The following is a 13,511-nucleotide window of genomic DNA, read 5'->3' on the forward strand; positions in this document are numbered from 1 at the left end:
AAATTTGTTTCAACTTTGGTTTTTATAGAAATGGCAGGCCATGATTGAATACACTTTAAAAGTAAAAAGCCCTTACAGTATGAGTAATGACTCAGTTTTACAAATAAAAGGATTTTCGTAGTGCTCAGACTTCCAGAGAAAACGGTCAACAGATGTTGACCTCCTCTGTCCCTCTAATGATGGTACTAACAAACTGGAAATAATGAATTAGAGTAAAAGGGAAATATGTAATAATACAAGGGAAGTCTATTAGTACATAAAAAAAGAGTCCTTGTTTTTTAACAAGTATTTTTTGTTCACACCAACAAAATCCTTTCAAGTTTGATGGAGTGTATGACCCTAGTGGCAGGACTCTGAAACTAAGCATGACCTAAAAGGCTGCCATGGGAGAATCTGAAGTATCGGTTGCTACTTCTACTTTAATTTTTTATCTCAAATGAAGTTCCATCACATAACACAGCACACAGGGCAATTAGATACTAGTTCTGAATTAGTATGAAAAATTTAAAGACAGCAAAAACAAACAGCATTTTATTTCTGTAAGGGAGTGTCTGAGAACTGCCCGAGAATTATGGCTAAGTTCATTAATGAGGTAGATCTAATAGGTATTTATACCTTAAATAATTTCAATTATAACCATCAAATGAATTGCTTAGATGCTGCGGTTAAGAAAATCATACAAAACAAAGCAAATTGTTTAAAAGAAACATCTAGAATTTAAAAGTATTAAAAGAAATATAGAGGGTAGAATAGATGTACTAACAACTTGGTGCTATTTCTGACAAAGTATTTCTTTTATAGTTTATTCCTAAATGTGAGCAAAGCAATCACAAATGAGTATCAGAAGCAGTTACAAAGATTGGGCATGGTTACTTGTAGTCAGTTCTATTATAAAGAATAGATTCTATTGAAATACATAATCTTGCAGGAAGATTCTGTCAATGAGAATTTTGTTGCAGCTGTCAAAGGTATGTATTTATAGTGTAGAGAACAGAGGAAATGGAATCCTAGAGGCCACTCACTGTGACTTTGCACATATTACCACTGCTCTCAGCCTCGATTTCATCATCCATGAAACCAAGGAGATTAACAGAAGACAGACCTCTAACATCCCAGCTGTAAAAATCTCTTCTGAAATTTATGTATTAATGATTGCTATTGGAAACTCCATTCCCATCAACCTTAATGTCAGGGACAATGAATAAAGTAGGAGATGACCACCGGCTCTCCTTTGGGCAACCTGGTCTTTTGAACCAAAGACCAAAATCCTCTTCCTGAAACTATCACTTTCCTATTGTGCTCTCACCTTTAGTTCTTCAGGCCAATGGTTCTCCCTTTGGAACTAAGGTCAGAGCATCTTGTCCAGCCACCTTGTTTTGCAAATGAGAAATGCACCAGAGAGGGCAAGTGACCTGCCTGGAGTACCAGAGCTAGTTAATGACACAGCCAGGACGAGAATCCAAGTCTGCTGTTTGTGACACCAGTGTTCTTTCCCCTATATCATACCACCCACTTGTCTCACTCCTGACAGAAAGCAAAACAAAAGCATGGGAAAAGGATTAGAAAGAGCCATCTATTTAGATAATACCAGTGAGAAGTTATTTTATTTCAAAAATGTAAATATGGATGTGAAGGCATCATGCTCCCTGATTTCAAACTATATTACAAAGCTATAGTAATCAACAGTATGGTATTGGCATAAAAACAGATACACAGATCAATAGAACAGAAGAGAGCCCAGAAATAAACCCTTGCATATATGATTGACTCAATTTACAACAAAGGAGGCAGGAACACACAATGGGGAAAGGACAGTCTCTTCAATAAATGGTGTTGGGAAAACTGAACAGCCACATGGAAAAGAATGAAACTGGACCATTATCTTATACCATCACAAAAATTAACTCAAAATGGATTAAAGACTTGAATATAAGACCAGAAACCATAAAGCTCCTAGAAGAGAACATATGCAATAAGCTTCTTGACATCACTCTTGGCTGTATTTTTTTAGATCTGACTCCAAAGGCAATGGCAATAAAAACCAAAATAAACAATGAAACTATATCAAACTAAAAAGCTTCTGCATGGCAAAGGAATCCATTAACAAAAAGGCAACATACTGAATGGGAAAATATATTGCAAATCATAAATCTGGTAAGGGGTTAACATCCAAATTATAAAAAGAACTCCTACAACTCAATAACAAAACATAAGCAATCTGATTTTAAAATGAGCAGAGGACCTAAACAGACATTTTTCCAAAGAAGACATACAGATGGCCAACAGGCACATGAAAAGATGCTGAGCATCAGGAATCACCAGAGAAATACAACTCAAAACCATGAGATATATCGTCTTGCATTTGTCAGGATGGCTATTATCAAAAAGAAATAAGTGTTGATGAGGACATAGAGAAAAGGGAACTATTGTGCACTATTGGGAATGTAAATTGGTGTAGCCATAATGGAAAACAGTATGAAGGTTCCTCAAAAAACTAAAAATGGAACTACCATGTGACCCAGCAAGTCTGCTTCTGGGTATTTAGCTGAAGAAAATGAAAGCATTAATTTAAAAAGATATATGCTATGTTCACTGCAGCATTCACAATAGCCAAAATAAGAAGACAACCAAAGTGTCCACTGATGGATGAATGGATAAAGATGTACACCCCTCACAAACACACATAGAGAAATACTACTCAGCCATGAAAAACAATGAAATCTTGCCATTTGTGATGTGGATGGACCCTGTGGGTACTATGCTAAATGAACTAGAGAAAGACAGCCATATGGTTTCATTTATATGTGGAATCTAAAACAAAAGAAAAAAAACTCATAGATGCAGAGAACAAATAGGTGGTTGCCAGAATGGGGGTAGCAGGGAGGTTGAGCAAGACAGAGAAGGGTCAAGAGGTATAAACTCCAGTCATAAATAAGTCATGTCATGGGATGTAATGTTCAGCATGGTGACTAGAGTCAATAACACCACGTTGCATGTTACATAACTTTATATGGTGACGGGGAAACTAGACTCACTGTGGTGATCATTTTGCAGTGTACACAAATATCAAGTCATTGTGTTGTACACCTGAAACTAATATGATATTATATGTCAACTATACCTTAACAATGACAACAAATATGCATGTGATACTAAATGCTAATATCTGAAAAGATTAGCTGAGCAAGTGCATGACAGACTCAATAACCACATTTTAATAATCATTGCCCAATGCCTATGAAGTTAAAGAAAGCTGTCAGGTTGAGGGGAGGAGAGGTGGAATACTTTGGATAACATGAAAGATTAAGATAAGGTTGTTGGAAAGTGACTAAATTCCCTAAACCAACAAAAATCAATCCAAGGAGTTAAGGTACAGAAACAAAGATGGTATAATTTGGCCTAGAGTTAACTGCAACTTAAGTCAATGTAATGCCATAAATGTGGATATTATACATATTTTCATTATGTTCTAGTAACAAGAATTCAGAGAAAAGTGATGAGTTGTGCCATCGTAAGACTAATAAAGCATTATCCCCTATCAGCCACTGACTCTGATTTTGACATTTGCAGTAAGGATAAGAAGTACTAAAACTATTCAGATTTATTGGGGATCCCTGGGTGGCACAGCAGTTTAGCGCCTGCCTTTAGCCCAGGGCACGATCCTGGAGACCCGGGATCAAATCCCACATCGGGCTCCCGGTGCATGGAGCCTGCTTCTCCCTCTGCCTAAGTCTCTGCCTCTCTCTCTCTCTCTCTCTCTCTGTGACTATCATTAAAAAAAAAAATTATTATTCATAGAAGACTAGTTGGTAAGACTCAGAGGAACTTCTGGGATGTGACTTTAATGAAACTGTAATTATCTTCACAGGAAAACCACTGAAAATGCAGAAATACAAACACAGATCTTAAGAAATCTTTAAAGACTAAGGGCTAAAAGACAAGATGGATCAATTCTATTCACAGGATGATCATGAGAAAGCAATACATATAAGTAATTGGCCTTCCAAGAATAAGTGGCTTCTGTTTCTACCTAATGAGATTTCATTTAAAATGATTAATTGAGAACAATGAAAGAGGCACAGGAACCAATACCAATAGCAAATACTCAGTTTTTCTGAGGGGTATGATAAAAACATGTCCTTCTTATGTTTATACCATAGAACTCTGAAAAGTCATACTCGTGGTAACAAAGACAAGCCTAGGTCCTATAATATGAAAATAATAAATAGGATATAATACACTAAACAAAAAGTTAAAAGCTAATTAAAATAAATTAAGAATAATACATTTACATTGAAAAAAAGGATAAGCGTATGATATCCTGGGTTTCTCAATTATAAAAACACAAAAAGTAATATTCATCTGAAAAAGGCTGTCATAATGATTAAATAATATACATAAAATTCTGAAGAGTGTATGGCACACAATAAATGCTTAATAGATGGCAGCTACCATTTTTAGAACCAGGAGGAAGAATAATTTCATTAATAAAGAGTTTTCAAACTGGACTCCTCACCACCTCCCTGCTGCAGCTTCATTTCCAGCACACAAATGTCATCACTATTAGCTAATTAGGTAGCTTTTGACCAGATCACTGAGAAGATCTCATGAGAAAACCAAGATGAGGGAAAAAGAGTACCTGGGGAGGCACTGGCTAGCAAAAAAACATGTTCTGACATTATTTCTAAGCAGCACTCAAGGTGAGGGCTCACTCACAGGGACCCAAAGAGAAGAAGTCAAAATCAAGGCAATTTAGAAGTCTTAAAGATGAAAGGAAACTGCTGTGACACAAAGCCCTAATGAAAGTAAAAATAGTTCCAGAGAAAACTAGAAGACTCTTTGCTAGATCCATTTTTATCTGTTTTGAAAACAATTTAGACTCATCATCTTTTCACCTACCAACTAACAGAGAGTTTTCATCTCAGTTTATTTCCAGGAGGATCTTGATTTATTTTTGTTTTATGAAGCATTTAATTTCTTTCTGCTCACACTATGTTATTTATGGTTTAAGAATTCTACTTTTCTCCCCCATTACAGTCAGGGATCATTTACTGTACTCATCTAACCCTAAAAATAAAGTGACAAAAAAGAAAAGAAAGCTACTTCAAATCTGGAAGCAATTCTTGGGAAGGACATCGGAGGCTACATGTAGGACAGGATAAAGTGAAAAAGATCCCATGGGGGAAGGTGCAATTTAAAGGCTACATGTAGAGGAGGAACGAAGCTCCTGCAAGGTAGTGGATGAAAATGTAATCATATGGCTTTTCTTCTCTCCTCATTAATGGGAATGCTGTCTGTGATGGAGCAATCTCTTAATAAAAGTTCTGAAATTTGCCAGGTGGCTTGTTAGCAGATTTATCTATTTATTCCTAAGTTTAGAATTTGCTTCTTTTCAGACATTCCATGGGTCAAATTGAGAAAATTTCTATTTCTCCGAAAAAGTAAGAGCTTGGATTTTATTGCCTTTGCCCACTCTCCTGATGCTGTTCTTTCCTTCTTTTAAAAACAATCCAAATACACCCCTTTCTGAACTATATATTGATCTTAGTGAAATAAATGAACCCCTTTTGAATTTTGCTGTAAAGAGGCTCATTGAAATAGGCCTACAGACAGTAACTTAAAACCAGACAAATCCAGATCTCCAATCGCATCAGTTTCTCCACCCACAAGTACACTTAAGGCTCAAAAAGAAAAATTAATGCCCAAACAGCCAGTGAAGCATAGACACAGAAACATTTTCTATCCTGGGCATACCAGGTATCACATAAGATATCATTAGTCTTTGACCATTCATTTAGAAGGGTTTCTAACCTTTTAAAATCACATACTAATTAATTAACATCAGCAACACATCAGGGATCTTGGGCCACACTCATAATGGCTTCTTTGTCAAGTAAGCAAAGAAACTATGTTATTTTGGTTGCGTGGAAGTTCCTATATGTTCCACTGAAATGCAAATATCTTGGATTCCCTACTAAAGGGTGTGGATCTCCATGTAAATGATTATCTCTGTTACAGAGAAAGAAGGGGCTGCTGCACTTGCTGGAATGTCTTCAGCTTTGTATCAGATGCTCCAAGTTTGGTTATAACCAAGCTTCCAGTTTACCCAATGCCAAATTTCATGCTTTAGCAAGGGGAGAAAAGTCTAGATGCCAGGAACACACTAGACCTCTCAGATAAAGGAGTAGAAGCATGCTTCAACTGGACTAAGGTTGGTCCTCTTTGTTAGCACCAAACTCTCATTATTTAGTTCTTCACAGACTAAATTACAGCTTCTCTCAGAGAAGAGGACCTGGATATTGAAAAGGAATTAAAGTAGATATTAAGGTAGAAATTCCAAGGCCAAATATCCTAAGGTCAGGCAAAGCAGCATCTGAGGCCAGTACAAGAAAATGGTGGAATTCAATGGGCAGCAACTGTGGGGTACAGGAGCTTCCCAAGTCCTTGTCTGGCCTCAAGGCCCCACCTGTACCCCAATCATGGGTACCACCTCCTCGATCCATAGCAAGTCCAATGGAGCTGAGGTTCGAGTTTGTCGATGGTGAATTCGGCGTAGCCGCAGAAGATACAGTATGATGGCCAGTAGCACCACCAGGATACAGGCGAAGAAGAGATAGTGGTTGTAGACAAAGGAGAGACGGAACCAGCTACCATGGGCCTGCCGGACACCTTCTTGCCGTAGATCCCTAGGGAAGAGTTTGAAGGTAGAAAGTAATGTTAATTTCAAAGAGAAATAGGCTGACTTAAAAGGCCAGTGGGGGCAGCCCGGGTGGCTCAGCGGTTTAGCGCCTGTCTTCAGCCCAGGGTGTGATCCTGGAGACCCGGGATCAAGTCCCATGTCAGGCTCCCTGCATGGAGCTGCATGGAGCCTGCTCCTCCCTCTGCCTATGTCTGTACCTTTCTCTCTCACTCTCTATCTCTCAATAATAAATGAATAAAATTAAAAACAAAAAGGCCAGTGGTGTTATACCATTCTATTCATGCAAATGTACTAGGATACCAGCTTCACAGGGCAAGCAAAGCTAAAGAATGTCTCCAGCCCTAGCACTGCTATGTGATTCATCCTGTATTTTCTTTGCCAGGGCCTACAGAGGGAGCGTCATAGGCCTACATTTTCCAGAATCTGGGGACAAAATCAGAAGGCAAAAAAATGAATAGTAAGATAAGGCTGATCATCTATAACCTTAGTTTTAACAGTGACCCCATACCTTTCTGTAAATACATACATACAATTAGTAAATACAGTACTAACAAGAATAGAGTGATCTCTAAATCCAAACAAGAAATCAGACTGTATCTGAATCTTTTAAAAAATTGACTGTGCTTCCTAAGGATTTAGAATATATGGAGAGAAAGCTGTCACCTGATCAACAGGATTGTAATCTGGAAAAAAATGAGATCTGTAAGCCAAAGAGCAGTAGACTGCCTGCTCAGAACAGAAGCTGCTCTTTGCTCCAGATACCAGATGCATCTTTGTTTTGCTTGACCTGCAGTATTTTCTTAAAATGTGAATCTCCAAATTGAAAGACTGCCTATAAAGTATGGATTTCTGGCTTGTCCTGATAAATGAGAACTGGCAGATGCTGGAACAGCATTTCTGTACAGTAGTCAGCTTCATCTGGAGCGCATACTCTGTAGCTCCCCACTTCTTTCACTTCTATCAGCTGCCTGTCTTCTGAGTTTATGGAAACAGGCAGCAAAGATTAAAAATTCATTTTAGTTTATCTGAAATAATCCAGGGTAGAAAGAACCTAAAAATTATTCCAACTATCTTATGGTCCATAGAGCAAGACATCAGGCTATCACAGCTTGATGACAATACCCCCCTAAGTGCATCTCATGTGCTTTGTTCTAATTCTGCCCCCCAGAAAGCCTTCTAAATCAATTATATGATCTCTAGAATGACTATAACACAGCCTATCCCATTTCTCTAGTCAGATGCTTTCTACAGGAACCTAAGAATGACATTTTAGTTTATCACTCAGTATCTTAGAACTGGTTAAGTAAAGACTGATTTATTATGGGTGAACAAATAAAACTGAATTCCTGAAATTGCAAAGCTAAAGAACAAACTCCTGATTAAATTCTCAAGCCTTCTTTCTGTTTCAACATGCCTGGGTAGAAATAATATTTCATGGGGTAGTAATAGAGGGACTTAGTTTGAATGCTTTGTTGAGGGAGAGAGGTCACTTAAGAAACCTATTCTGAGACACCAACCTACATCCTCTGATCTCAAGATGCCAGGTCAGTCCACTTTACCTGAGTGGTAAGAATCGTGTTTTATACAGAATGGCTCCCAGTGTCCACTGAACCTCTCGGTCATATACCAGCTGGGCTGTCTGCAGGTGTGGGTAGTCATAGGGAAAGTGGAATCCTTCATGCAGGACTTGGTACATCCAAGCCGATTTAAAACACTGATATCTGTGTGATAAAATAATATTTTTTTAAAGAAGAAGAAGGAAAAAAGAGAATTCTAATGCTAATTTTTTCTATTTTTTTTGATATACCAACGTAATAAATGCAGTTTATGACTTCTTTAAATTTACATAGTACTTCAACATATTAATACCCTGTGAACCACAAAAAAAACCCACATAAATTTACAGTAGTATTATTGGTCACCAAGATGGAGAGGGAAAGGAAACTTTACAATTGTGAGAATGCACAAATGTTCTCATTAAGGCAGTATTGACCCAGATGACCATTAGGATCTATCTCCTCAGTTGCCTCATAATTCTGGAATGTCCTTCATGAAACGTGTCAGCACACAAAATTTGCTAAATTCTCACATGTTCTTCACTTTCTGATTCATCTGTTGAACTGGGAGTAGGAAGATGGTCATAGACAATGTGCTCTCCCTCCCTTGTCTATTATATTCTCACTGGAGGTCAACATTTCTCTTTACACTTCACCTTCCTCCCCTCTAGGTGGAGCCAAACCTGAGCCTACTTTATCTTGATGTTTTCCACAAAAGTGAAGAACACCTTCATGCAGTAATGATATTGTGACTGTGTTTTCTTTTTCTTTTTTTTTTAAGAGGGCAGGGGTAGAGGCAGATGGAAAGGAAGAGAATCTCAAGCAGGGTCCACGCCCAGCGCAGAGCCCGATGTGGGGCTCAATCTCACAACCCTGAGATCATGACCTGAGCCAAAATCAAGAGCCGCTTAACCAACTAAGCCACCAGGTGCCCCCTTTTTCTTTTCTTGAGTCCTTATCTTCTAGGACCCTGCTGAGATACCTACAAGTGTATGTACATGATGTCTGGGATTTGCTTCAAAATAACCCAGCTGCAGTAGGAGGGGAATAGAAGGGTGGGAAAATCAATGCAACAAGATTGGGCAGAAATTGATAACCATTGGTAGAGAAGCAGAGTAACAGGTACACGGGAGCTCACGATACTGTTTTATTTTTATGTTTAAAATATTTTACAAATGGGGATCCCTGGGTGGCTCAGCAGTTTAGCACCTGCCTTCGGCCCAGGGTGTGATCCTGGAGTCCTGGGATCAAGTCCCACATCAGGCTTCCGGCATGGAGCCTGCTTCTCCCTCTGCCTGTGTCTCTGCCTCTCTCTTTCTGTGTGCCTCTCATGAATAAATAAATAAAATCGTTTTAAAAAAAATAAAATAAAATATTTTACAAATGTTTACAAAATGGAAGGACTGATGAACCAAACTGGCAAAATATTGGCATTTGCTGAAGCTTGGGTGAGGTTTGTGTTACTTTTCTTTCTACTTTTCTGCATGTTCCATATTTTAATTAAGAAAGCCCACCACTTTTGATTTCAAGCCACTCATATCTTTTGGTAACTCTGGTTTTCCTCGGCTTTGTTAAACTAGGCTTGCTATTTTGGCCCCTATTGCTCAGAAAGCCAAAATCTAAAATAATCAAATTCTCTTTCAATATAAGATCCCACCTGTACTCTTACTTGCTCTCTCTCCCTCATTATAATCTGCCATCTACGTTTTCAGGGCACATCCAGGGGAGAAAAGGAAGTCACTTACTTGAGTCGATGCTCATCTGCATGTGATGAAAAGAGGCCATTCTTGAATCTCTGAGTTAGTACTGGCCAAGCCATGCCACAGTAATCCTGGAACAATTGCACAGAAATGGTGCAACACAAAATGAAAGCCAAACTCTAACTTCCCTACCATCACAGCTGCTCCCTGTCTAAAGTTAACTTGTGGGGCTACTAGTTGACAAAGGAAAATGGGAGCACTATATTCATTCACTGGACACTGTGCAACGCAAGTGCCAAAATCCAGGCTGCTAAGGGTCTCCTTTTTATTCCCATCAACTCAAGTCCAATACAAAGCCAGCCTAGTATGGCTCCTGAGCCTCTTTGGCTTCAGACAGAGATAAGGTTAGAACCAGGAATAGCAACACCAAAGCCAAAGGGAGCCTCATTCTGCTCTATGTAAGACTAACATGAGCAGGTAACGCAGATGGTACAGAGTGGTCAAACTTCTACTACTGGCCAGTCTCCATATTGTCGTTCTCCCTAGAGGAATCATTCCTTTTGGTTTGATCAGTAAACTAACATTTCCTGAATGTCTGCTTTGTGCCAGGTACCACTCTAGGTGCCAGGGAGATCTAGCAGTGAACAAAACAGACCAAACTTTCTGCCCTCATGAAGCTCACATTCTCGTGGTGAGACAGACAATAACCAGATATACATGCACGTGTACATACATACATATACACATACATAGAGTGTGTTAGATGACATAAATGCTCACATTTCATTCATTACTTTCATTCTCTAGTGGTGGGATCCTGCCCCGAGTTGGGCACCCTGCTCAGTGTGGAGTCTGCTTGATATTCTCTCTCTCTTCCTCCCCCTATACACCTCTCCCAACTCATGTGCAAATGTGCACTCTTCCTCAAATAAATAAAATCTTTAAAAAAAATAATAAAAGAGCTATACTCTCCCTTTCTCTCTGCCCCTCCCTCTGCTTACCTGCTCTCGCTCTCTCTCTCTCTCTAAAACAAATAAATAAATCTTTTTTTAAAAAAGGAGGAGGTATAGAAAGCTAGCTAAACTTTACTTGTTCAGGTAACTAATGATTTAAGCCCATAAGCTATTAATGTTGTATATATGCTCTAAATGAATTTTTATCTCTTCTGTATTTTGGTCTTAATACTTCCATTGACATTGCTTTTCCCAAAATCTTTCTAATATTCCAAGTGACCCTATACACCATTCTGGCCTCCTAATAATCCAAACCAAGAAAATGAAAGTACACTTGCCCACCTGTGAGACATCATCTCCAAAAGCACAATACAATTGAGAATACTCAGTAAGGGGAAAAATATCTAGGGATGACACTCTTGGCCACAAACATTAAACATGATTATGGGAAAACTAGAGGAAAAACCATTAGCTAACACAACAATTTTGGACTTGGGTGATAATTTGGGTGATCAGGACGTGCATGGAAACCTAAGCTTAATGAATTTAAAGACAGTATGGCACAGCGGTTTCCTTAACTTCTGAGTCCACTTTTTCATCTATAAAATGAGGGCTCATGGGGCCCCTGTGAAGAATCCAGAGAGATCAGGCATGCAAAGCTCTTTGCACAGCATCTGGCACAAAGTCAGACATCCAACAAATGGCTGCTGCTGGCATGAGGTATCTTTATTATAAACAATTTACCTGAGCAGCTTTGGCAAATGTTGGCCCATGATATCGGCCACCGATGCGTAACACATCCTCTGTACAGTAAAAAAATTCAGAGAAACCGTAGAACTCGCTGTTGTTGAAGTCAATTGGCGACTGGTAGATGCCATTCAGCGAAGCCTGGCTGGTATTGGAGCGAGCCAGTAGGGGGCTCAGCATTGCCCCGCAAGATGCCCAGTCTCCTTTTCCTCGCACATGTAGCACCTGGCTGTTCCTCTCTACCACATCTGTGAGGCCCACAGGCAGGCAGGGATCCAGAAATGGATTGTCCGGACTCAGACCCGTCTTTTGGCCCAGCAACCTGTCACAATGACAAAAACAAACAAAACACATCACTAATGTCCTCAACCTCTTCTAAGAAACACCTAGCTTAAGAAGCTGGCCCAAGAATGCACTTCACAGATACCTTGTTTTACATGGCATCCCTAGAAACAAGACTGGAGTTTTATCATGTAGTCATAACGCATCAACATTTACCTTAAGCAAATCCAGTTTAGTTGAAAGAAAGAAGAAAAGGGGGGGGAGATATGGCAATGATCAAATTTTGTTCAACCTTTTAGTCCACGTGTATATCTCCCAATGTAGAGTGAAACTGGAAATGTTAATCTGCTGTCTCCATCTAGTCTTCATTCCCACTGGCCTCTTTAAAGTACCAAGATATCACCACACTGAGTACAGTTCTAATGTTTAACAAAACACCTGGGAGGAGGTAAAGAGGGAAGGCCCAGGGGAGGCTCCTGAAGAGGGGACCATGTCAGTGGTTCAGTGACAACTTCTGGCAACAGGAAGGAAGACATGCCTGCCCCCTCCTGGGGATGGGAGGGACAGTGCAGATTTTCATCCCCACTGTGGCCACCACATGGTTCTGGCTGTTTCAAGTCAGCACTTGCCCAGCAACAATATTCCCATTCCTAAAGAGATGAAATACAGACCTGGCCAAGAATAGACATTAAGTGAAGACCAAAAATGTTGCCAACCACAGGTTATTATGCACCAGTTCCTAAAGACACATACGTTGAAGAGAGGACTTCCTGGGATGAAGTCCCCACGAGGGTAAAGACTGAAGGGTGTAGTAGAAATGTGGCAACACCACAGAATGCTTTGAAATGACTGGAACCTATTTTAAGGATGTGATATCAACTATTTAAAAAAAAAAAAAAACACCTCAGAAAATATTAAGATGAAAGAACCAGGGGCACCTGGATGGCTCAGTTGGTTGAGCATCCGACTGTTGATTTCAGCTCAGGTCATGATCTCAGGGTCATAGAATCAAGCCCTGCAACAGGCTCTGCACTGGGCATGGAGCCTGCTTGAGATTCTCTCTCTCCCTCTACTCCTACCCAACCCCTGCTCACTCTCTCTTAAAAAAAAGAAGAAGAAAGGAGGAGGAGGAGGGAGAAGGAGAAGGAGGAGGGAGAAGGAGGAGGGAGAAGGAGGAGGGAGAAGGAGGAGGAGGAGGGAGAAGGAGGAGGAGGAGGGAGAAGGAAGAAGGAAGAAGGAAGAAGGAAGAAGAAGGAGGAAGGAGGAAGAAGGAAGAAGAAGAAAGAACCGTTACATTTTGACATCCCAGAAAGCACAGGTTTCTCTAGATTAGCAGCTATATGAGATGAAGAATAAGTCTTCTGAATTAGGAATTTGGGTACATGGCAAGAAAATACCAATACATGAGAGGATGATGATGCAGCCTGGCAAGTTCTGAGGCAGAAAATGGCAGACAAAGAGAAAAGGGTAGCAGAACAACAAAGGAAGGAAATGGAAAAAGAAGCACAGCAGCTAACAAAATTGGTGTGAAACTCTCATAACTGTTCTTCAGATGCTGCAGTGCCCACAGCCT

General features: G+C 39.7%; 1 protein-coding gene across 1 annotated transcript in view; it reads right to left on the reverse strand.

Annotated features, from left to right (window-relative positions):
* Nucleotides 1-1,576: 1,576 nt before the first annotated feature.
* The window catches only part of ENTPD7 (ectonucleoside triphosphate diphosphohydrolase 7), a 39,976-nt gene continuing 28,041 nt past the window's right edge, over nt 1,577-13,511 (reverse strand). The window contains exons 10-13 of the mRNA XM_072805720.1: nt 11,654-11,978; nt 10,002-10,087; nt 8,260-8,421; nt 1,577-6,686 (exon numbers count right to left, since the gene is read on the reverse strand). Coding sequence (XP_072661821.1) covers nt 6,455-6,686; nt 8,260-8,421; nt 10,002-10,087; nt 11,654-11,978 — 805 coding nt within the window. The 3' untranslated portion in view covers nt 1,577-6,454. The remainder of the gene's footprint in view (nt 6,687-8,259; nt 8,422-10,001; nt 10,088-11,653; nt 11,979-13,511) is intronic.

The sequence above is a fragment of the Canis lupus genome, chromosome 29 (genome assembly GCF_048164855.1).
Source record: "Canis lupus baileyi chromosome 29, mCanLup2.hap1, whole genome shotgun sequence".
Classification (NCBI taxonomy): domain Eukaryota; kingdom Metazoa; phylum Chordata; class Mammalia; order Carnivora; family Canidae; genus Canis; species Canis lupus.